At 36.3% G+C, this 24,966-nt stretch overlaps 1 protein-coding gene across 3 annotated transcripts; it reads right to left on the bottom strand.

Moving 5' to 3' along the window:
- Positions 1–2,435: 2,435 nt before the first annotated feature.
- LOC149037119 (protein sidekick-1-like) lies at positions 2,436–23,928 on the bottom strand. Of its 3 annotated transcripts, none has more exons than XR_016180936.1 (21): positions 23,787–23,928; positions 22,871–23,181; positions 21,291–21,438; positions 20,173–20,478; positions 19,541–19,846; positions 17,952–18,256; positions 16,536–16,680; positions 15,145–15,464; positions 14,291–14,438; positions 13,612–13,914; positions 13,053–13,355; positions 11,679–11,981; positions 10,501–10,794; positions 9,945–10,238; positions 8,868–9,170; positions 8,262–8,370; positions 6,618–6,835; positions 6,182–6,224; positions 5,647–5,913; positions 4,890–5,198; positions 2,436–4,256 (listed from the first exon to the last, which is right to left on the bottom strand). XR_016180936.1 is itself a non-coding variant. In XM_089186892.1 (21 exons), exons 1-21 carry the CDS (start codon positions 23,821–23,823, stop codon positions 3,889–3,891), a joined length of 5,232 nt encoding a protein of 1,743 aa, XP_089043018.1. In that variant the 5' UTR covers positions 23,824–23,928; the 3' UTR covers positions 2,436–3,888. The 3 variants fall into 3 exon arrangements, 1 of the variants encoding a protein (XP_089043018.1); XM_089186892.1 differs by having other exon boundaries at positions 6,526–6,835; XR_016180937.1 differs by having other exon boundaries at positions 3,881–4,256; positions 5,647–5,944.
- Between the last annotated feature and the right edge of the window lie 1,038 nt (positions 23,929–24,966).

The following is a 24,966-nucleotide window of genomic DNA, read 5'->3' as shown; positions in this document are numbered from 1 at the left end:
AAACTCTTAGAGCCTGATACTAGAGGGTCTTTGTTGCGCAATTAATCTCTTTGAATACGTGCTTGTCCACAGGGGGGTAACAAATAAGACGCTCGACAAAGGCAGGGTCAGCTATAGTTTAAGAAATAAATTCTTGAAATTTAAGAGCTAATGTCAGCATTCATCAAACAAACAGCGGCAAATCACCCAAATTTGTTTTCCCTCCTACTTTCATATTTTGTAGCCCAATATGTTCTAATGATTTTGGTGTAGTTTTTTTGTAAAAATTTATTTTAGTTTTCGAGAAATAACTTTTTTCGTTCGACCGCTCAAATATGCAAATTTTCACCATGAATATTACCAGAGTTGTGTTACCTCATGTAACGAATGTACCAGACCAACAGTATTTCTGTGAACATAATCCTTTCTTTTATCATCTAAACTTAATCCCCTGTCGTTATTGAAGCTGGCAAAAAAACATTAATTTTTTGGTGAATATTTTTGTCCGACATACTTTTCCTATGTCGAAAAGTAGCATCAAATCAAAGACAGTTTTAACAATGACCGATATGACAAAATCTACTGAGCTTCAAGCTTTTAAAAGACCAAAGGATGGTTATAAAGTGACTGTAAAAATTAGCCTGATAAAACAAATGTTTATGTCCTTTTCTGTCTTTTTCAATGCTTCCCTTGCTCCTACAGAGGATTCATACAAATATTAGAGCCGTGCCGCGTTTACATTGTAATGGTAGAAAAGGGCGTCCAGAATGAGTGTTTCGTTCTGTAATGAAAACCCCAATAAACTCGCTCAGAAATGACTCATTTTGAATAAATGTTACGCTGGTTATTATGTGGCAACCGGTATGAGCTCGTTCTTGTACAAAACTCATTCGGATATCATGTAAAAGGCCCCTAAAAGTTTTTATTCCCAGAGCATCACGCTTTGCTCGCCTGTCTGAACACCAAAAATTTCAGCAACGTTGAAGCAACAACCCGCTTTCAACTGCTTCGCTGCCGCTGAAACAACGATTAGTGAAGAAAGCACACATTTTAATATTTTAAATTCAACGTAAACAAAAATCTTAATACATGGTTAATATTCACTTGTGTCGGTATCAATTATTGCGTGACTAGCTTATGATATAAATGAGAGAGGGGAAAACACAACGCTAAACCTAAGCTCCTGTCAAAAAGTAATACCCAGGCGTAATATAACAATCGAAACGGCTAATAAAGTCATAAATAAACAAGGTAAGAGTGTTATGTTAGACTTTTTTAAAAATTGTAGTGATTTATGCCAATTAACGGTGGCGACAAGTGGGCGCACCATGTACATTTCATAGTCGCTATCAGGTAAATTTTGCCGGACTTTGAGTTCATATCAAGATAGAACAACACAAATACACAAGGAAATTTTTACAGTAACTTTATAACCATCCTTTGGTCTCTTAAAACTTGAAGCTCAGTAGATTGTGTCATATCGGTCATTGTTAAAACTGTCTTTGTTATGATGCTACTTTTCGACATAGGAAAAGTATCAGAGTATTAAATGCAGCAATAATCAGAAAAACTCCACAATAGGTCACAACCTTCAAACTCGCTTACATACGTTAATAGCCTTTCTATCATCAATTATTCTGAAAAAAAGAGTATAACTTGTGTTCTTCTGTGACAGTGATTGGCAAGCAGAGGTCAGTAGTACTATGATAACAGAAAAAGTGGATCTAGCTTGGTTTTCTCCGACTCAATGTGATATTAAAAGCAAGAAGAGAGTGCACAATCATATTTCAGAAATAATGCAATGTCTTGAAGTGTTACAGGCCAAAGGATAGTCACAATACACATTGGGCCCAGTTGTATAAAGGGCGGATAACTTAGTCTAACAAATAAATCGCTATCCAGAGGATAATCAGACAAACTCCACATTAGATCATAACCTTCAAACTCGCTTCTATAAGTCAATAGAGTTTATATCCATCAATTATTCTGAACAAAAGAGTATAACTAATGTCCTTCTGTCACAGTTCTTAGCAAGCAGTGGTCAGTGGTACTAAGACAACAGAAAAACTGGGCCTTTGCAGCGGTGCCGCTCGCGCTAACCGCTCGTGCAAGTTCACATGCATATCTAGCTGAATGGCGATATCAATCAATGCAGTTAATCCAAACTGGGGAACCTCATCAAACGTAGAAAATAAAGGTTGTGACTGGATGATACTGCATCCGAACTAATAACGGTATTTGGCAACAAGCTGCGTAGCAGGCAAAATGTGTGGCAAGTAGAAGTGCGACGGTGAATATTTTCAGTAACTGAATTGAACCCTGGCTAAGACTGAATATTAAATGAACGGATTTTGTGTCACATGTCTGGTTTTCGACAAAAAATACTTGACATCGAAATGTTATTGCATGAAAAGAAGTGGATAAAAGAGACATGACATACCAAGGTCAGGCACATCTTTTTGTGAAAACACTTTATTTCATACCTACAACTATTCTGTTGCTAAAGTTCTGTGTATTTTTAATGCTTACTAAAATGTTATTGCATCGGAAAAACTTCTCCAAGCATTTTCTTTAATCAGTAAATACTCTATAAGTTAAAAATATCTCATGGAACAAAAATACTTTACTACCTTCCATTCTCTTATCTACAAACACCTACCAATAATACTCTGTTGCTTAACATTTTTCAACTGCAATATATTGTCTTTACAGTTAAGAAGAATTTACTTAAAAATATAATGAAAACGTTCCCTATGTCCAATAAATGACTCAGAAAAGAGAACCCTCCTCAAGGGGTAAAATATAAGGAACAACTTTCAGTACTGGTAAAAAAAAATATGACACTGTTACGCTTCATTCTCTGTTTACATCTAGGGACTCTAAAAGATGACATAATTAATTCTTTCATTTTTACTGCTGGTTCAGAGCACACTTAAAGTTGAATTCGAATTCTCGTGCTGCTACCGATGTAAGATGTTGTAGATTAAATCTCACTTGATAACAGGGATTCATTAAGAAAAGTAAGTTTATGTACATGTGCCATCGTCTTTTTAGAGGTTTCGTTTGACTTGGGGATCTCGCCTACAGTTACGAATTTCGTTTACTTCTCATTCGAGGTTATAGCTAAATATTCAGATTTGGCTATACGCGATTCCATCGTAAGGCATTTCACATACATCAATAACAAAAGATACAATTATACCGATACATGTAAAATATAACACAGATTAGGAAATTGATTTCAAATGGACCAAATGAAAGGTTACTGCACGTTGAAGAAGTCTTCGAGGCCTTACTTTACAACAAACAGGATCTATTGAATAAGCTAGTGTTACCATTGTATCTCGTATATCTTCCTTACAGCTAGGTTAGATAACCGCACTCAATGCGACACTACGATTGTAAGAGTGATCATGACGATAATGAGGAGGAGAAGACTTCAAACGTATGCATTTCATTGCAAAATTACTAAGTGCTTCTTTAAGCGAGACAATAACAAAGTCTTTCACAAACCGAAGTACCGTTTCTAATTAACAATTAGATTCCATGTAGACGTAGGTCTGTTCTGTTATGGATCACAGATGACGTTAAAATGTGGTGAGAACTAAAGTGTGGCACACGAAGCGCAGTCGAGTCTGGCACTAATCTTTCTAGCACATTTTGACGTCTTCTGTGACTTATTACAGAACAGACTCACGGCAACATGGAATCTACTTGTTTTTTACAAAGAAGAAGCAAGCTGTTGTTTATGGTGACGTCATCTATGCATCTGTCTGCCATTAGATCATACAGAACAAATCAACATGCGCATTTAACTAAGCATAGTGTATGACACAAGATGAACAATCTAAACTAGAAGGATACAAAATTAGTTGAAGGATTAGCATAATTCCTCATACACTAGAGGGATTAGCATAATTCCTCATACACTTCTTCATTTTGTTTCCCTCCATTATCTTTTTGAAGCACCATATTGTAATATCCGGGGTTCTCGGGTTCTTCATGTAACGACTGATACTCAGTAGGAACATGAGACTCCTGGTTCGAAGGCCTGAGTTTGAGTTCCATGTATAAATCTGGGTCTGAAGCGTGCTGATCACGTAGCTCTTGATCAGGTGAAGATTTGACGCCATCAAAGTCATTTTTTTTTTCACTCCGTGTCCTCCTATTAGGAACAGCTCGTCTCCGCTGCCATATCAGCCCACATATTATAATGAGCAACACGACCACAATGCAAGACAATGCGATTACACTAGCGAGGAAGATGCTTTGTGTATCTTGTGAAAGAAAACAAACGACTTTCAAACCAACTATTAACACTCAAGACTGCTTAGTTGCCTTGTTTCACTGCAATGATGTGTTTTTTTTTTCAAGTATGTTTACCCTAAGGAATACGACGTTGTTTTTTAACCCCGAAACATGAACCAGTTCCAAACTTTCTGTTGCCTCGTCGCTTGGTCTTACTTCATTAAATGCCAGATATTTCTTATGCCTATGAACTCGAAATTTTGTTATCAATTAACATATATGACCTTCATTAACCTCGAACCAGCAGGACAATTAATTAGAGAAATAAAGACATATTATTGCTTTGAGCCTTTCTAAACTTAGTTCATATAGCTCTGTTTTGATTAAGTTACAACGTAACAGACCAATTATGATATATGGAATGGCTACACTATAATTACACTATTATAACTTTCTAATGAAAGAAAGAAAATGTAACTTCACACAGAAAAACGTCGGCGTATGGGACCACCATATAATATTGCTTTTGATACATGAATGGTTATACCAGACAACAGTAATTAGAAGCCCATAAACTCCACGCTGGACTTCAAATTTTTAAGCTTTCCAAATTTTTTTAAAAGAAAACATTTGAGTACGTTCGAAGATTAAGGAATACTTACCGTTTTGAGGGTATTTAACGCCATCATCTTCATTATTCTTAGGAGAAAGCAGGGTGATTTTATACTCTGTTGAACCAAAGCTGTTTGTAGCGTGACACACATACTGCCCATAATCTTGTGCATCCCGTGGCGTGACAATGATACTGTTATTCATTAACTTGATGCCATCATCAGTTGGAACCTGGCCATCTTTAGTCCAGGAGTAGTTAAACGGAATATAACTTGTTGCTTGACATGAGAGCAAACACGGAGTTTGCTTTTCACACATCACTGAAGAAGGGGAAAATTCTTCGATAATTCTGGGTGGAACTTTGTGAAAAAAAAGGGAAACGTAATGATAACAAAACAAGTTTAGAGAAAATCATGCTCAAGACAACGGAACAAGGGTGTGACAAACATGTGGCAACACTGTACATGCCCTGAACGGTGGTTTTTTTAGTTGTTGTGAGTGTTGCCTTAGTTTTTGCACCCCTCTATTACAAATTTCTAACATCTGTTTAGTACTCAGTACACATACGAATTCGTCAATACCTTGGTAATAAGTGGTTGGGGTAAGGTTGAGACTAGTTGCAATGGTGATTATCGTGGTGCTTCAAAGAACCATGATTAGTTATTTATTTAGGCAGAGGTTGGAAAATTTACATAATTTAAAATAACAAAAAAACACTTACTCCTTCACAGATTTATTTCACAAAAGGAAATGAAAATGTTATTGCTTCCCAATATTCAATGCAACAGTAGTAAACTTTCTACTTACCAGCGACAATAACTATCGTAGCTGTACGGCTCTCTCCAAACATATTCATTGCTTTACACTCATAAACGCCACTGTCACCAGGAACAACATCTCTTATAATGAGTATTTTCTTGTTGTTCTCGAACTGAGCGCGAGGTATACTGCCAAGTCCATCTTTGGTCCAGGTAACAGAAGCCTTAGCGTCTCCACTAACCTCACAAGTCAACACTGCCAGTTCGCCAATTTCTGTAATGATTGTCTTTGGGAGACCTTTGATGATAGGTTTACCTGAGTTTTTATAAACATGGAGTATTTTTTCCTTAACAAAGAGCAGGCACAAATACAGCATTAAGGCTTTGCAGCTCATCCCTTACCGACCAAAATATAATTTAAAAGCCCCTCGGTTGATTGGAAACTTACAAACTAAGAAAGACAATTAACACAGTATGAAAGTTATAGATCTACATTGAGTTAACTTCGGTTGCTGAATGTTAGATGCCTCTGACAAAGGAAAAGTATACAAAACAAACGAACAAAAACAAAAAAACAACATTACCTTTAGTGTCGATGTTTACAAAGTTACTAGAGACATAAACCGTCTGCAAAATATAACCACAAAAAACCAATTATTCATATGCAACTTTTTGCTGCATTTGGGTATGGCATAGTAACCCAGATCTCTTGAGTATTACAGGCCTGTTAAAAGCTACTGTTATTGCACTGCATTCACTAAAACCAAAGAGCTGGTAAAAAACGGCAAGATAATAGTTTGGGAGGGGAAAGTTCCTGAGATATCTGGGTGCAGATTCGGAGTACGTAGATGGGTCAGTTTTGTCACTCAGTTCTTACATTGAAATAATAGGACATCCCTCTCTTATGACAAAAGTTTTGTTAGAATACCTTGGAGTCAAAAGCCCTGAGGAACACTTTGTAGTTGGTATTCGGCTGCAATGGTTTGTTGTAATAAAACTGATCACCACTTCTTCTCTTACTCCTTTCTTTACTGCTGGATTCCGCTCCATCTCCGACAACAAACTCTCGATTTTTATCAAAATCATTTCCTCCAAACTGAAAAGCGACATAAGCAGCAGGAACGGCAGATTTGTGCGCTTCTTCATACGTCATCATGTCTTGTGTTCTAAATCTTCCCGGTGGGTTAACAGCACCAGTATAGTTTGAGCTATATGTAATGATGATAACTTGGAAAAACCTGCAAGGTACGTCACACGATATTTTTGATGTAAACAGTATCTTATATAGTGTCAATTGTTACTTAAATTCTTTTCCGTATCAGCACATAGCAATGCACAAGATGTCTCATGATGATAACCGTAAATCAAAGTGCTCTGTGAGCAAACTCGTGAATTGACACATGATTTTTTTATGTTTAATGTTATCTGGTTTAGGGAATTTTGTGGTTGATTGTCATATCTAGAGTACGAGCAGTAGTTCAGTGTTCGCTAATGTAGCAAAGAAACAAAGTAACGTTGGGATAAGAAGGCATTACAATTGAAATGATCATGCTATTACATTTGACAAGGTGGATGATGTCATGTGTTTTAAACGTCTATCATTTTTGTTTCTGGTTCAAAAGAAAAGGTTGGAAGTAAATGTGGGTGAAAAGTGAAATTTACTGTCTTTCGTTGTAAATATTAGAAAATCAAGGCAATACTGTCTTAATGAAAACATTAACGATTCCCTCTTTATCAAATGAGACAAACGGGAACGAGTTTTGAGTGATATAATTAAGCCAAGCCTGCCACCGTCATTTTGGATCTCCGCCTGGGTAGATCTAAGTCACGTGCTAGGCAACGTATAATCAATAACAAGATAGAATTTCATTTCAGGCCTAGTTATCAATTTCGTGGTGTGTAACTTTCGCATTTTAGTACGTTGTATGTATGTTGAATCTTCAAATTGTCTTAAAAACTTAAAAGAAAATTTGTCTTTAAAAATTCACTGAAATCGGTAGCTAAAATTGTTTGTTTAGGTGTTATCTGATTTTCGTGTTAACTTGTTATTTCGTCAGTCGCCGGCATCTTTTGTTGCTTCAGACAGGAAAAACACACGCGACGAAACGTAATGATCAATTTTGTCCTCAATCTCACGCTATAACAGAAAAAGCTTTTGAACATCTGTAAACTCCGAGCGCTTCGCAGTAAGTGATATTTTCAATGAATCTTCGGATTGTTTTCAATTTCAAGGATTGTAAATTACAATTTTATGAAAAACGAAGGTTGTTCTGTTATTTCAGTGTGAATCCTTGCATGCCTGCCAGTCGCTGGCGCCGCTTGTTGAAACTAAAACGAAAAAAAAAAACTCTTTTAAGATTATCTCTGGCTTCTTTTTCACCCCACCACTATTCTTAGCAAAAAAGGTCGCCATTTCGTCTGTTTATTGCTCGCCAAAAACTATAAAATGCACTCAAAAGCCTAAAATCTAAAAAAAGTTTACAGGAATCGACCAATCGAGCGAGCGAGCGAGCGAATTCCATTCCCCACATCGTATCTATAACTCGCTCTTGCGCATGCGCGCAATTCACGAGTTAAAAAGAAAATTAACATTATGTTACATCATGAATATTGTAACAGAGGAATACAGCCAAACTTAGCGTTAAATTGCATAGTCAGCCGTACCTCGCATTTCCAGGAAAACGTGGAAGCGTGACTTTAACTGAAATTCCTCCTTCATTTGAATTTGCCGAAAATGATGGCGAAGATGGCGTTTCTTTAGACCAAACCACAGCTGGGGAGAAGGGAAAGAAGGCTCTGTCAAGTCAGGCTTTGAAAAACACTTAGTTTTTTATGTGTTTATATATATATATATATATATATATATATATATATATATATATAAACATGATTTTTCCAATTGTAGGCATCCAAAGCTGAAAACACTGAAAACAACTGCGGAGGTAAGCCTATTTTGCCCGTGGACCTTTGTAATTGTATGTACAAACTAACTGAGATAAAAAAAGACAAAGCTGACGCAATTAGCAGCCATCCTGTAACAGTCGTAAGGTGATGACAGCAACAGCAGCAGTAGTTCTTACTGTAGAGGAAAATGTTGAAGTTACATGTACGTTTTTATCACACACTCAAAAAACTCTTTAATCACTTGCCTTCGCTCGAAACCGACATAACTTTTCTGTTTCCCACACTTTCTTACAACTTTTTACCACCTTTCAATTCTACTTCCTCCCTACAAATTGACTCATTACAACTGCCCACAGACTTTCTTACCCAACGTCTGCACCATTACAGGGTTGCTGTAGGGTCCAGGCCCCACAGCAGTATAGCCTCTAACAGACACCTCATACTTGGCACACAAAGAGAGTCCAGTCACGATAACATTAGTAGTGGTCGTGTTAATGGTTGAATCATAGAAAGATTTGATCTCTGTACAGTTTTCTACTACACTGAGTCTGACTTCATAGTTTATGATAATGCCATGGGCTACTTCTCTTAGCAGTCCAAGCCAAGTTATATTGAATTTTTCAGAGCTCACTGCAGAGGAAGATATGTCTGCTGGTCCACGACTGGGCTCTATTTGATAAAAAACAAAAAAAATCAACAATATAAAACTACTCTAGGATGAAAAGCTAAACTGACGCGAAATTACACAACTACAGTCCCAAAATACATGTCTTCGACATATCGCATGAAATATTAAAAGTCGGCTTGTTCACTAGAGAGGGTGAAGAAGGTTCTATTCTATTCACAGAGGGGAATTAATTTATCTCAATGTGAAGAAAAACAACAAGAATAAAACAACAATAAACTTAAGTCGCAGTTGAACCTTTGTCACCTAAAAATGTACCTGCAAAAGTCTAAAATCTAAGACATTTCCTTCTCGGTAGTGATTAGTTGAACAATTAGGATCGATTTAGTCTTCAGCTAGCAAAGAAAAGGACATTTTGTTAATTGATTCACAGCAAATGGCAGTCATCTATACTTAGTTATTCATTTTCTACAATTCTCATCTTATTTCCTGATATTTTTATTACTTCATATATGTAAAGTAGTTTATGTGAATAATTTTTAGATTATTTATACCATAGATAATAATATCAATGAAGATACGTGCAAAAATAATTGAGCTAGTAGCGGCTTCTTTTCCCTACTTTTGTCTTTATTCCAATTAGTGAATAGAAGTCACCCACTAGCCCTTAAGTTATTTTGGGTGACCAGCTACTGTCTGTTTTTAAATTTACAGAATATATTAAAACTTATTTTCGTATGGTAAAACTAACATTGTTGTCATTCTTGTTCTTGACTTCTGAAAAGAAGTCATTTCAAAGACCAAGAAGTAAAGCTTACCGTATTCCTTGGTAGTTACTGTTTTCGTGGCATTTGGTCCAGGTTTAATAGTCACAGCTCTAACATTAAACTGATACGTCACTCCACCTAACACATCGACTGTGTGACTTAATGCATCTTTGTCTATTCCGGAAATCTCTCTTGGTGCAACTCCATCGTGACCGTAAAATAAAGTGTAACTTCTGACTACTCCATTTGGTTCTGCAGGCTCACTCCAGGTCAGGGTTATTCTTGGACCATGTGACTTGCTTGGTGACAGATCAGTATATGACAAGGAGGTAGGTGCATCGGGCGCTGGAAGAATAAAGGAAAATTGTTAACACTAATTAAGAGTGAACAAATCAACAATAACTGCATGCTGTTTCAAAAAAGATTACTTGGGATTCAAAAAAATATATATCATTCAAGAAATAGTTTGGGTATCATCTTCACACATGTTTAAGTGTGAGATATATTATGAAGGATACAATTGATAACCTTACATAAAAGAAATCACCCTAAATAGGTAACATCACTTTTATGTTCAAATGTTGGTTAAATCACTTCTGATTCGCACCATCTTCCATCGTTGTCTTGAAAACAGTGGAACTGTTTGGTCCATCACCAGCAGAAGTGAAGGCCAACACTTGAAATTCATATTTAGTGTATTTCTCAAGCTCGGTAACTGTTTCTGATGTTTTTATATTGTTCAGTGTCAAGGTTACTGAGTCTGAGCCTTTCTTTTTATAGAACAGTTTATATCCTTTGATGATTCCATGTCTGGAGCCTTCTGGTGGTAACCGCCATGATGCTGTGATACTGGTTGAAGATTCCACAGTGACATTAAACTGAGAGGGAGGTTGCGAAGGAGCTGCAATAGAGCAGTCATATTTCAATTAGTATCTTTAAATAATGCATCTGACTGAGTGTTATTTTCCTTTTTACTACAGCCTCTGTAAATAGCTAACCTGCAGCTACAACTTAGAAGTTTTCTTCCAGAAAGATATTAATGCCTCCCTGGGAAGGAGGCAAATTCAGATTTAAACATGTTTTAGTTGTAAATGCAATTACATAATAAACAGTTATACTCAGAGTCAGCACAACTGATTTTAATTTTCCGTAACAGTAATTTCCAATAGCACTGAACAGCAAATTACTATAACAAAACAAAACTGAAAACAGTTTAACATGTACCTTTGCAACAAAGCAGTGCGTACATGAGTACATGACACCGTCTATTTGCGCTTACAGCTTAAGGATATGGTCAATTTCTTCGAACGGATCCTCGGGAGGAGCTGACTCACCCTTTCCTACCCCAGCGACTCCTGTTTTCTCCTACCTTTTGGCAACGTAGCGCTTTCCCTAACTGTTAGTCATTATATTAAATTTTGCGTGGTTATTGCTCGCGAAAAGAGTTTTACGCGGGTCTCTTCACGGTTTTTGAAAATCATACGATTAATAGCTAACAATGAGGTGTTGTAACATTACAACCATGCATGTACGGGGGGCAGGTGTGTTTTTACAAAATTTAGGAAGCCATAAACACCTGAAATAAAATTTTGACTTTGGAATGTTGATTGTGTTGAGATATAGCTATCACATCACAGACCTGACAAGCAAACAATTAAGTTATATAAGTTTTCTCAAGACTGCTTGATCCCTCTTTAGGCGGAATACCATCTCAGAGACATTTGTGGCATCCATGTTTTTCTGAGTTTCATGGAATTAGGACTTAGATAAAATCCTATTTCTTACCAGCCTCCTTTGTTTTCTCACGAATAACTGTACTTTTTGGTCCATCCCCAACAGAAGTGAATGCCAAAATTTGAAATTCATATTCTGTGTACTTATCAAGCCCAGTGACCTCTTGAGAGCGAGTTGCCTGACTGTTAATGAGCTTCGAGCTTCCTGCCCCTGAAGAGCCTTTCTCTTTGTAGAACAATTTATACCCTATGATGATTCCATTTCTGGAGTCTTTTGGTGGTAACTGCCAGGATGCTGTTATACTTTCAGAAGTGGTTGCAGCCAGAGTAAAGCCACTAGGAGGCTGTGAAGGAACTGTAATTGAGAAGTTGCATATGACTATAAAAAAAAATTACAGTAATCCTAACGATAATCGTCATCTTCTCATTATTTTTAATCAAATAATCACTTAATAGCAGCAACCAGTACACGAAGGCTAACACCCTTATAGTCTCTCCGTCTTTGGTACGAACTGTCACCTAAACTTCTCGAGAATTTCGTACGTTTCAATACTTCTGTCATAGCCATTTTGGGAAGCCAAGTCTTCCGGACTTTTAGCCAGTTGTCTTTGCTTTGTTAGATGTTTGTTTTGAGCACTCTCCTTCAAACTTTGAATTTAGAAGTTGCTACTTGCTGCTAACCTGTCCGCAATTTGCGACATTCCTGTGAATCAATTTCATTTCCAGTTTTTGCACTTAATTTCAACTTTCTGCACTGTATGAAATAAACTGGTGTGTTCTCAACCAATTAGCATACTGAAATTGTTGCATACGAAGCCTGTAATCTATGTTGAAAATACGCCATAATCGTAAGTGGTCTTGAGGTAAACATAAAGAATCAAACTATATTTTTACTTCAATTTGTAGGATGCCTCTTCCAGTGAGGAACTCAAATTTGACACAGAATATCAGTGTTGTAGCTATATTGGTTTCTGTTCATTTGTTTTTCTGTTTTTGTTTGTTTGTTTAATATTACTGCCACTCGGGAACAAATGAAAGAAAAAAGGCAGACTCAAATCCAGAAATTATTCTAAATTTGCAACGGAGCTAAGGGTACACCATCTAGGTCTAAATCCAGAAGGAAGGCAACCAATAAAAACAGCCAACATAATTGCATGCTTATAATTTCTTGAGTAAATAGTCATGATTTGATGGCCAATCAGAATGCTTACATTATGTTAGTTATCTTCAAATAATTACCTTACCACTCATGACTCACTGATATGACGGTGTGTTAAATCATAGTTATTAAAATCACATATTTCATAATTATATATTCTCACTTTTCACACCAAATCAGAAAACTGTATGAGAAGTGCAAGTGTATCTGACCTTTAATTAAAAAGTCAAGACGTTTTAAGAAGATAAACCAAAAAGTTTCTCTAACCATCTTCTTTTGTTCTCTTAACAACAACAGAGCTGTTTACACCATCACCAGCAGAAGTAAAAGCCAACACTTGAAATTCATACTCTGTGTACTTATAAAGCCCATTGACATTTTTGTTTAAAATTGATTCACTGTTGATAAGAAGAATGGTGCCTGAGTCTGACGAGTCTTTCCTTTTGTAAAATAATTTGAATCCTTTAATTATTCCATTCCTGGAGTTTGCTGGTGGTAGTTGCCATGATACTCTTGCACCAGTAGAGGAGGTTGGAGTGACATTGAAGTTAGATGGAGGTTGTGAAGGAGCTGCAATTGGGCAGTAGTGTTTTTAATTAGTTTTATTAGCTGTAAAATTTTTTGAAAAATTCTATCACATCTTAACTTGCCACATGAATATAAATGCTATCGTGTTTTGATGAATTAAAGTAACCAACTGATTCCAAACTATTCAATTGTTTAGCCCTCTCATCATGAGATTGCTATCCAATAAACCTGCAATGAAGATGCAAATTCAAGAACTATCTTTCACAGTTCTTTTCATTATCCCTGAACTGTTACATACCATCTTCCATTGTTCTTTTCACTTTCGCTAAACTTTTTGGTCCATCACCATCAGAATTGAAGGCCAAAACCTGAAATTCATATTCTGTGTACTTATCTAGCACTCTGACAGTTCTACTTAATATTGCTCCATCGCTGATTGGCAAGGTTGTTGCTGAGCCACTAGAACTTTTCTTTTTGTAAAACAATTTAAACCCTGCAATGTTTCCATGTCTGGCAAAGACTGGTGGTAACTTCCAGGAAGCTGTGATGCTGGTAGAAGAGCTTGCAGTCAACTGGAAGGCAGTGGGAGGTTGTGACGGAACTGAATCAACAACAAGAGATGTATGCTTGAATTCATAGATAACAATTGATGTGAAGTTTAAAAAGAACATGTCATTAACGGCCACGGTAAACCTAATGGGTAGTCTATATTGATTAAGAGTAGTGCGAAGGATCATCTGAGGTGGTGACTTTGTTTACGCATTTACAATATTTTCTCCATGATGTTCGTTATGAGTTAGGCTTCGCAACTTTGTTGATAGGCATTTCACAGCCATCTCCAACATTTACTTTTGATATTCGTCAATAACATCCCCCTCGTAATTGCAAATTGCCCAGTTCTGCCTTAATTGTCCTAATAATTACTTATTGTGACTTCATTTTGTATCTGAGGGACAAAAATGAGAACAAATAAATACCTTTAGACAAAAGTATTCCATAAGCCTCCACTCTCAAGATTTTGAACCTATTATACTTTGTTGGCAGAAAGCGGATAAACTTTGCACTTGCAAATTCCTTTAGACTGTTTTTCACTGTGTCAGTTTTTCCTGAATTTCCTGGAAAGGCCTGTTATACAAAAAGTGATATTGATGTATTTAATGGTTAGCTGTAATTTGGCAAATGAGATAAAATGAAAATCTGCAATTTGCAAAATGAAAATCTGTAACTTGGAAAAAGAACACAACATGAGAATCTGTAATGTGTACAACTGAAATCTGTTATCTGTAGGTTAAGTCCCCATTGTCTGTATACATCCTAGGTTAAAAACTAAAGAGCTTGAGCTACTTCAGCAAGTCATTTGAAGATGACCATGGATTGTGCCTTGAGGAATGCCACAGGTCAGATAATGAATGTCAGAGAGATCACAACCATTTCATTCTTCATCTTTAAATTGTGTGGTAATTTTTTTCAGTACGTGATTGAACAGTTAGAATTGGTCAGTGTTTGCTACATCTTTGTACAATCATACTCCTATGAAAACATATATTTAACTAATAGACTACATGCTTTTGGGTGTGTGTGCTCCATTTTAATCCTTACATGTACATGTAATTGATTAGAAAATTTCACTATTAATTCTTAAAAGTAATGCCGATATGGTTTGCAAGCAACAGAAGTATATTGTGGGTAATGCGAGCATTGGTAAATATTGTTAATATTCTACGACATGTATAAGCAAATTTGTTATTGCTGTGAGCAGCTCTAGTTTTGTACCACAAGCATTAATTTTGGCTGTTATGAATACTTGCATACGAGAGCATGTCATACCAACCTTGTCAGCCTTATTTTCGTTATAAGGGAAAAAAGTGGTACCATTCAAAGAAAATCTTAGTTTGTACTCTGTGGTCCATTCTTGAGCTGGCGATTGAGTTGGTGGATTTCCTTGAGTAGCTACAGCACAGATAACATACTCATAGAGAAGGTCAATTTGTAGGTAGTCATCACGACCATTAGTCTCAGGTGCCCATGCCCCTGTTCCATTAAGACGACCATATTTAGCCTTATATGTGGAACTATATATTGAAGTGGCTGAGAAGCTGTCATCTGGAATTCTACCACCACTGGCCAAACCAATTGGCTGTGAATCACATGCTAAAAGGTAACAATTAAAAGATTACCTTTCTATCTATGCATATTTCATGTATGTTTTTCAATATAATACATTGTGGACACTTCTAAACAATCTGTAAGATATTAAAACAGAAATACAGAAAAAGAGTGATGGAAAAATACGAGAAAATGAAGCCTTGACTGTTTGCAAAATAACCAAATGAATGCTGCGATCTGTCAGGAAATACACAGTAAATGCAATCTAAGTGTTGTGTTGGACATGAAGACTGCGCGGGTGCCTTGTTGTTGTGGGTAACGGCCAAGAGGCTCTGATACACCTTTTACATAGGGTAAAACCGATGTGGACTTGAACTGCCTCACAGGCCTTCTACTTGGGGAGGAGTTTGGGAAACCTGTGCTTATCAGAACAATGGAGATCAAGATCCCCTAATCACACTAGAACACCATGATACAAATGGTAAAGCATGAGCAGTCGCCTCCATTGCCTAATGAAGACTAGCAGTAAGCAGTCGGAATGTTACAATCTACATCTCAAGTGACTACATCGTGATACAAACGATTATACGGTTTCTTATTTATTGAAATGATTAATAAACTGAATCCTACAGCATTTGAATACCAAATATTGCCTCAACTTAGTTGGTATTAATCCCAATAATTTGAGTTTCACATTACAAAAATTACAACTGATCTAATGTACATATCAATCGAATAGAGACTTTTCAAAAAGTTTAAAACAGAATTTAGGCACCAAAAATGAATTCAATTTTAGCATTTTCTATCAGCTATTCCCTTTCTTTGGCGAATTAGAGACAATAAATAGTTAAGCATGCAACTTAAAAGTTATCATGAGAGGTTTGATGTTTTTGATGACTGTATAAACTGTATCATTAGACTATAATTTATATACAATGTTGTTTGTATCATTTTAGCCACTAAATGTATCCAAAAAGCTTATTTTTTAGCATTAAAAGAACATATCTACGAATGTATCAGGTTTAAAACCCTTCTTTAAAGATTAAGAGAGTATCTAAGAACGTCCATTAACGTGGCAGATCATAGCAATCATGAAACATTAAATTTCAAACTCACTTGGCTTTTGTTTCACCCCAAACACTTCTATTCTCATACACACCCCACCCTGGTGAGTTTGTGGTCGGATTCGTAGATATCTAGTCAACACTCCACACAAAACATGCTTTACTTCTGAGTTTTTGTCATCATTTCCTATCAGAATCTTAAAAGAAACAAAACAAATAGTCACACCTCATAATCCCCCATTTTCTCAATTTGTATTTAGGGATAATGATATTCACACAGCTTATAACAAATGAGTTTCTATCATCATTTCCTTCTTAGCCCTTTACACCTTAACATCAGTGGACATATTCCCCAAACAATTCTCTTTACATTTCCAAAGGTACGACATGACAAAGAGCTTGTGATCAGTTCCGTTATTTGTGTGACCTTAGTGTTTAATTCAGGGGTGATACTGTAACCAGAAACAAGATGCTAGTACTCTTAAGGGCCAAGAGTCAAACCTTGAAAATTGTTTGATAAGGGTGAAAATGAAAATGGAGCAGGAAACATCTTTGCGCTCTTTAAGACATGGTCACCGCAAGTAGTAAAGTGCCCTCAGAAATTTTGAGTGAAAATCTATTCTTCCCATTTTCAACAAGTAGATGATTGAGGGCTAGCAATACTCTTTTTCATTTAAAATAACGGCATTTGGTTTGCCATATATGAAAAAAAATCTTACACAGCAGTGTAAAAAAAAAATTCTTACTGCTCCTCGGCAGCAATCTCACAGCTCTGAAAAATCATTTGCTGAAGGCTTAGCTGAAGACACTGTATTTGCTTAGCCCACAGAGGATACTACGCATTTTCAATTTAAGTGCAATTACTCATTAAAATAATATCAGTGAATTCATTTTCTTCTCCGACATTCCTTTTTAAAGAAGAAGAAATCCAATGATGTACATGCTGATAATTTGAGCATCATAGGTGGTAATGACGGAAATGTACGATTTCATCTTTAACCAACATAGTCAACCGCTACTTAATTGATTTGAGAATTTGAGCGCCGAATCTAAAGGTCTAATGTTCGATTCTTCATGAGGACGCAGATTTGTTAGCTTTGTCCTACGCTTGTGAGAAGACGAAAAATATCTTTCTCACTTTCTTCACATAGCTAAAATGTTACCATCTTTCTTTAAAATAAAATTAATTAAATAAACATTGAAATTTTGAAACTATGGGCAGCTCTTAATAAAAATGGTCAGACTCTTCAGAATCAGGGCGTGAAAGCTATGTTTTTTTCATCAATATCAGTATTTCTGTTGGTATCACAACCTGTATCACACATTTATATTTAATAATTTTTTAGGGGCAAGAACTGGTCACTGCCTCCTGCATGCTTGTAAGGATTTTATATAGATGTAAAAATCAATGCATGTTAAATCTTAGTTGTTTTGGAAATAATGCTCTAATACGGAATGTATTTTACACCTTGACTTGTCCACCTAATTCCTTATAGTCTGTCCAAGCTATCCCATCGGTGGATAATTGTAGTGTGTAGGTCTTCACCCACTGATCTGCTTTAGAATTTCCTTGAGTAGACAGAGCACAGATGATATGAAGTTTCTGTAGATCAATCTGTAGATATGGGTTAGTGTCACTCGCTCCTGCACACCATGATGATCCTGATGTGTAGTTCAGTCGACCGTTCTTGGCTGGTGTGCTGGAAGAAGAAGCACTTATTCCACTGTCTGGAATTCTTCCATCTTCCATCCCAAGACTATACTCAACACAACCTAAACATTAAAAAAAGATTTAAAGCATTACAACTGACAGGAACAAATGATCTGTAATGAACACTAGATAGGTTTAAGAGGGTAGAGCTCTCAACACGAGCATTTCATAATTTTGTCTCAGCAACCCTCTTAAACTTAAGGTAAACGAAAATTTAAAAAAGTGAACGGCCACAATTTGCCTAACTCTTTGAGTCAACAGTCTTTTTTTACAAATGTAGGGTCAAAAGTCACAATGGCACAATATATGTATCTTTGAGATCCTAAGAGTTTAGTAGCAAACCTTTTTTGGCATTCCTAGGTTCCTTTGTAATGCTTGGTGTCAGGTTTTTTTCAGCCCTACTTATTTAGTTGTTTTCAACCATTCAATTTTGTTGTATTTATCCTCTTTTGTTCCTCAGACCTTTTGTACAGTTTGCCTTGAGGTAATATGAACCTTCATTAAGTATCCATGCCTTTGTAGTGTTGTCGCGATCATCTCTAAATGTTACCAAACAGTTTTCAAGTACAATAATGTACTTGTCTGCAAAAGGTTATCAGCATTGTGCAGTTGTCTTAAAGCTTTCATAAGCAATAACTAAATTGTGGTCTTCAAACAAGGGTGCCCTGGTACCATGGAGAGTTTGGGGCCATACTTTGCCCCAGGCCTACATGTCCTACATGTAGTGTTATGGTCAGCTAAGAAAGACCCTGGCCTAGAATGGGAGCTCATGGCTGTTTTCTGGGGATTTGACCGCTATGAGAGCAATATTTCATCTGAGGCCTGCTTGGACACAATGGTAGTCCCTAGATATCCCCTACACTTGTCTTCCAATATTTTAAGCAAAGCAGCCATTTCACTCAGCCCTAATATTAGGTATTCTGAATTGGCCATACAGAGAGAATGTACTTTCGATTTCATCACACACCAAATACACAGCTTTTAAAAATATCACTTTTGGTCAGTTTTCATTTTCCTTCACGTGCGTGAGATGTTAAAAAAGGGAAAACATTCATATAAAAGCAAAGTGTTCTTACTTCTCAAGGTCTAAAAACATTTCAGCTTTTGAATCTGTTTGCCCAACATGTGTACTACAGCACCACGAATATTACAAACCACAAAATAGCTACCTTGGTTGATGCAAATGTACTTATGTAAACTGGAAAAGTTCAAATCAAACAATAACATATTAAAGTTCTGTTAGAATATGCTTTCTCATCTAAGAATCAGCTCATAAGTTTTTTTGCTGTTGCTAAACCATGCAGACTCAGTTAAAAAAGGCTTGAACATTGTTTTAAAATTCTTACCATCTTTCGTGGTTCTAACAAACACTACAGGAGAACTCCTTGGTCCATCACCAGCTGAAGTAGAGGCCAACACTTCAAATTCATATTCTGTGTAAACATCAAGCCCAGTGACATCTTTACTTAATGCTGTTCCATTGTTAATGGTCACGGTGGTTGCTGCTCCAGCAGAGCCTCTCTTTTTGTAAAACAATTTGAATCCTATAATTATTCCATTTCTGGAGTCTGCTGGTGGTAACTGCCAGGATGCTGTAATAATTGTAGAAGTAATGGCAGTCACTTTGAAGCTGCTTGGGGCTTTTGATGGAGCTGCAATTGGAAAAATGTAGAACTTAATGCCAATAACTGGTCCTGTTAAATGTTGCTACCAAACATTTAAGAAACCTCTATCTATTTTCTAGCTTCCAATGTGTTGCTTGATAGCTCAGTTGGTAGCCGTAGTAGAGCCCATCTGGCATCTGAAAGGTACGGGTTCAAATCCCATCGAAGCCTGAATTTTTTCTGGTTTCTTTTCTGAAATTGTTTACAAATGTAGTCCACATGGGAGGATCTTTTCTCTCCTTGCAGGTCTAACAAAATTTATTTCATCAAAAATTGTGATAATCTTTTATCTTTCACCTTCACCTATCACATACCAGCTTCCTTTGTTCGTTCCACCTCAACAGGGCTCTTTGGTCCATCACCGTCAAAGGTAGAAGCCAACACTTGAAATTCATATTGTTCGAACTTATCAAGCCCAGTGACAGTTCTACTTAATATTGATCCACTGCTTATAGTCAAATTTGTTGCTGACGCACCAGAACCTTTCTTTTTGTAGAACAGTTTAAATCCTGTAATGGTTCTTCCATGTCTGGCAAAGACTGGTGGTAACTGCCAGGAAGCTGTGATGCTGGTAGAAGAGCTTGCAGTCAACTTGAAGGCAGTAGGAGGTTGTGATGGAACTAAAATCAATATTGCCAGATGCATGCTTTACTCCTTAACTGATTTTTAATGTGAAGTTAAGAAAGGAAAAAATACTCAACCATCATAGTGAACTTAGATAACATTTAGAAATTTGTCAGAGCAGTGACTCGGGGATCATCAGAGTAGGGACTGTATGTTTACAATAGATGTTCATTATTCAGGTGCAAAGATCCTCTGTAAAATATTAGATTAGCATTTTGTTACCACAACAACCCTTAGCCTTCCAGAATCCATAATGATACCAACACATTATACCACACCTGGTATAAATCATGATCTAAGCTCAACTTTGTTCAGTGTAACAAAAAATTGAATAATAAATGGTAGCATTCCAGAAGAAGGAATGTGACATTTCATATCAAACCGAACAAAAAAAAAAAAAGGATGTGGTGGTCAAATTTTGGTCAGCTCTAAAATTATACTTAAACAAATTCTCATGCAACCAAGGCTTAGTGATGATTGGAGAGTATTTAACTCCTAATTAGCTCTATTAACTTACATGTACCTGCCCTTGTCTTGTTCAAATAATGAGTTATTGTGACATCATTTTTGTCTCCGAGGGAGACAAATATATGAGCAAGAAAGTACTTTTAGTAAGAACTATTCCATAAACTTCCACCCTTAGAACTTTTCAGCTGTTATATGGTCAGTAAATATTGGATGATGTTTAACTCCAATATAGCTCTGTAATATTTCCAAATTTTCCTTAATGTTTTCCAAATTTTCCTTATTATTGCATCTTCATTGTCATCACAGCATGCAGGAGGCAAACATGAGAGCAAATAAATACCTTTACTAAAAAGTATCCCATAAACTTCCACTCTCAGACCTTTATATCCACTATATGCTGTAGGTTGAAAGCGGATAAACTTTGCACTTGCAAATTCCTCTAGACTGTTTGTTATGATGCTATTTTTATCTTTGTTTCCAGGAAAGACCTGTAGTTTGTGGCACAAAATGTGACATTTAAGTGTTAATTATTGAATCAAAATTGCTTTAAGTAATCTACTGCAGCATTATGGTACCTTCTATAATAAAGTATTAGTTATTCCCTACATATAGACGCAGGATTGAAAACAATTGTTGTATGAAAATGTGTTATTAGTACTAGTAATCACATGATTTCCTGTGCAATTTGGAATAAACAAGCATGAGTAAATTTTTTCAAAGACTTACAAAATTGTGCGAATAGGGCAAGTGCAATTTGTGGTCTTTGAAAAAATTTAGAAGTGCATATTTATTCCAAATTGCACGAGAAAAATCATGTAATTACATATTAGTAATTTATATGAAAATACGAGATAGCTTATCATAATTATGCAGAAGCAAAGTGTGCGCATCAAGTGCAAAAATAATTTATTCAAACCTTGCTAGTTACATTGTGTGTTTGGTCAAAACAACCCTGTACAATCAAAACAATAATATACAATGATATTTTTGCATCTTTGAGGCGCAAAAAAGTTCATAGTCCGGCTAAAAAGTTCAAGGAATTATTCAGTCTGGTTTGCATTGAATTACCTGAAAACTGTGTTTATCTCAACCATTCAGAATTGAGTAGTTTTTTCATGTATCTTATTAGAAAAGTACCAATAAGTGTCTGTGTATGAGAAACAGAAAAATCATCCCGGTGGGTAGGAGGAAGCACTCCAAAATAAAAATAATATATTCATATACCTGTGTGGATAGCTGAATGCATTATCCCTGATGCAATAAGGTAGGAAATATCTCATGGATTTTCAAGAAACAGGTAAATTACAGTCACTATGGTATGTTAAGACATACATGATAATAATTCTAGATGTCACAAACTTAACAACAAATACATGCAGGATGCTAAAAGTGAGCTGTAATTATACGTACAAGTAACAGTAGCTGCATGCGCACAGATTTGTGTTTCTGGTTAAGAGAACAATACATGTTTCAAAAACAGTCTGTGATTCACTGAAAAGAGAATTGATGCTAATTCTTCACCAAGTAGACACTTTTGTTTCTATCCTCGTCATTGGAAATGCTGAATCACCAAACAAACTCTTAAAGTGTCAACAAACTCTTGGAATGAAGGCGTCAATTCTGTCTAGTAAATAGTTCATTTTTGCAAGAAAAATGGCTCAACAGAAATGGACTACAAGGTCTAAGTCTTTTAAAAATGTTGGTCAGTGTGTATTAAGTCGCCATTATTGATTTTGCCTTTTACAAAAAACTGACCATCAGATCCTGTACTTGGATGAGGAATTTGAACACAATTCCCTTTCCCACCTTCCTCCAAATTGCCTGAGGAAGAAGTTAAATCTTCGAATTGATCTGCCAGAAGCACTTAATGGCCTAAGAAAGAACTACACCCTCTGCATTTATAGCTGCATCTAAACCCACCTTGTCAGCACTGTTTTCCTGATAGGTGATAAAACTTGCATTATCAAGGGATAATCTTAACTTGTATTTGGTTGTCCACTCATTGGCTCTTGGATTTCCCTGTGTAGCTACAGCACAGATGACATACTCAAACAGCAGGTCAATTTGAAGGTAATCATTAGCATTATTGCTGCCACGAGGTGCCCATGACTTTACCCCATTTAAGCGGCCATATTTTGCTGTATAAACTGAATTATAGTTTGACGAGGCAAAGAAGCTGCTGTCTGGAATGGTACCAGTCCTGGCTACACCAATGGCCTGGGTATAACACACTGCAAAATAATGATCCATAATTAAACGTGAAAAATCATTTTCAAATACATTTCATGAACAATCTTTTCATCATTAACTTCTAGCATCTTCACCCTTTAACTCCCAAGATCTGATTGCTTATCCTCCCCTCTAGCTCCCACAGATTTCCTTGTAAATTGGTTATGAGAATTTGTTGTTCAATCAAGAAAATATCTCGTACCCGATAAGTTTGAGTATTCTCACCACCTGTCTGCTGGACTATGTTTGGATACTAAAGGGAGAAGTTATATGTTAATCACTTCTGAGAGTTAAAGGGTCAACTCTTTGTCTGAGTAATTTGTATTTCAATATTTTTCAAAACTAAATGGTATTATGTTGTTGTTGCTTACTTTTTTAATGGATGAGAGAATTCAAAGTAATTTGTATCTTGAAAGCTAATTAGTCAGAATAACAAGTATTACAAAAATGGCCCAGCTAATAGGTTAAGAATTAATTAGGCTGGAATCTTACTTTATAGATGAGGGGACAATCTATAAGGTTGATGTACTAGGTACTTTTTAGATACTGAATATAACCCAGTGCAAAATTACATATAAAGCAAACAATTACTAAGTTTCAAACTCACTTGGCTTTTGTGTTACTCCAAACAATTCTGTTCTCATACACACCCCACCCTGGTGAGTTTGAGGCAAAAATCGGAGATATTTTGTTAAAACTCCATAAACAGCATGTTTGACCTCTGAGTTTCGGTCGTGATTTCCATCTAGAACCTTTAAAAGAAAAAGGAGACAAATCCTTATATCTCCTCAAAAAATGTTTTCTTGAAGTAAAAAGGTCGATTCTCTGATTAAGTCTTCAACATTATTCTATATTTAGAAATACTCACAGTTCCAAGTGAGTGTAAGAAAATAGTTCTCTGAACAATGATGTCTTGAATTATACACAATATGTATGTCTCATACAGGTACCTTAATTTGTCCACCTTTCTTGTAGTCTGTCCAAGTTGTTCCATTGATGGAAAGTTGTAGTGTGTAATTCTTCACCCACAGATCTGCTTGAGAATTCCCTTGAGTGGAAACAGCACAGACGATATGAAGTGTCTGTAGATTAATCTGTAGATATGGGTTGGTGTCACTTGTTCCTGCACACCATGACGATCCTCGATGAGTAGTTTAGTCGACCATTTTTTACTGGTGTGCTGGCACTTTCTACTGAAGAAGCGTTTATATTATTATCTGGAATTGTTCCACTTCCCATTCCAAGGTCAAAATCAACACAAGCCCCTATAGAAAAAGAATTTTCATTTGCACTATAACATATTCATAATAATTATTGTAGCATGTATAATAGGTTGAATGGTTAAGGAGGTGGAAGCCCTGATTTTCTCTATTGGGTACCTCTAATAAAAGGTCCATGTCACAGATGGTTAACAATTATTCACCAAAGTGACAGTGGCTAATGATACGTATTTACTGAGCCGCAAACAAGGAAGAAAAACAAACTCGTTTTATAGAGTCTGGTGAGAGTGACATTAAAAACTGATCTCAAATGCTGCCCAATGTACAATACAATAATTAATGGAGGGACTACTTATGATAAACCTCCATCTGGCTTGTTGGTATGTTGGCTACTAATGTCCTTGGCTGAAGGTTTCTACTCACAATTTTTCATTTGCCTTCCCAGCTTCACCCCTTTGCCACATTTTCATTTTTTGGACAATATCTCAGCTACAGACATACCTTATTTAGTATTTCAGTTCAGGACAATGCAATTTTGCTGCAGTAATAACTACTGTTACAGTGTGA

The sequence above is a fragment of the Pocillopora damicornis genome, chromosome 11 (genome assembly GCF_964200805.1).
Source record: "Pocillopora damicornis chromosome 11, jaPocDami1.2, whole genome shotgun sequence".
Lineage (NCBI taxonomy): Eukaryota > Metazoa > Cnidaria > Anthozoa > Scleractinia > Pocilloporidae > Pocillopora > Pocillopora damicornis.
This window is presented reverse-complemented; position numbering and strand designations above follow the sequence as displayed.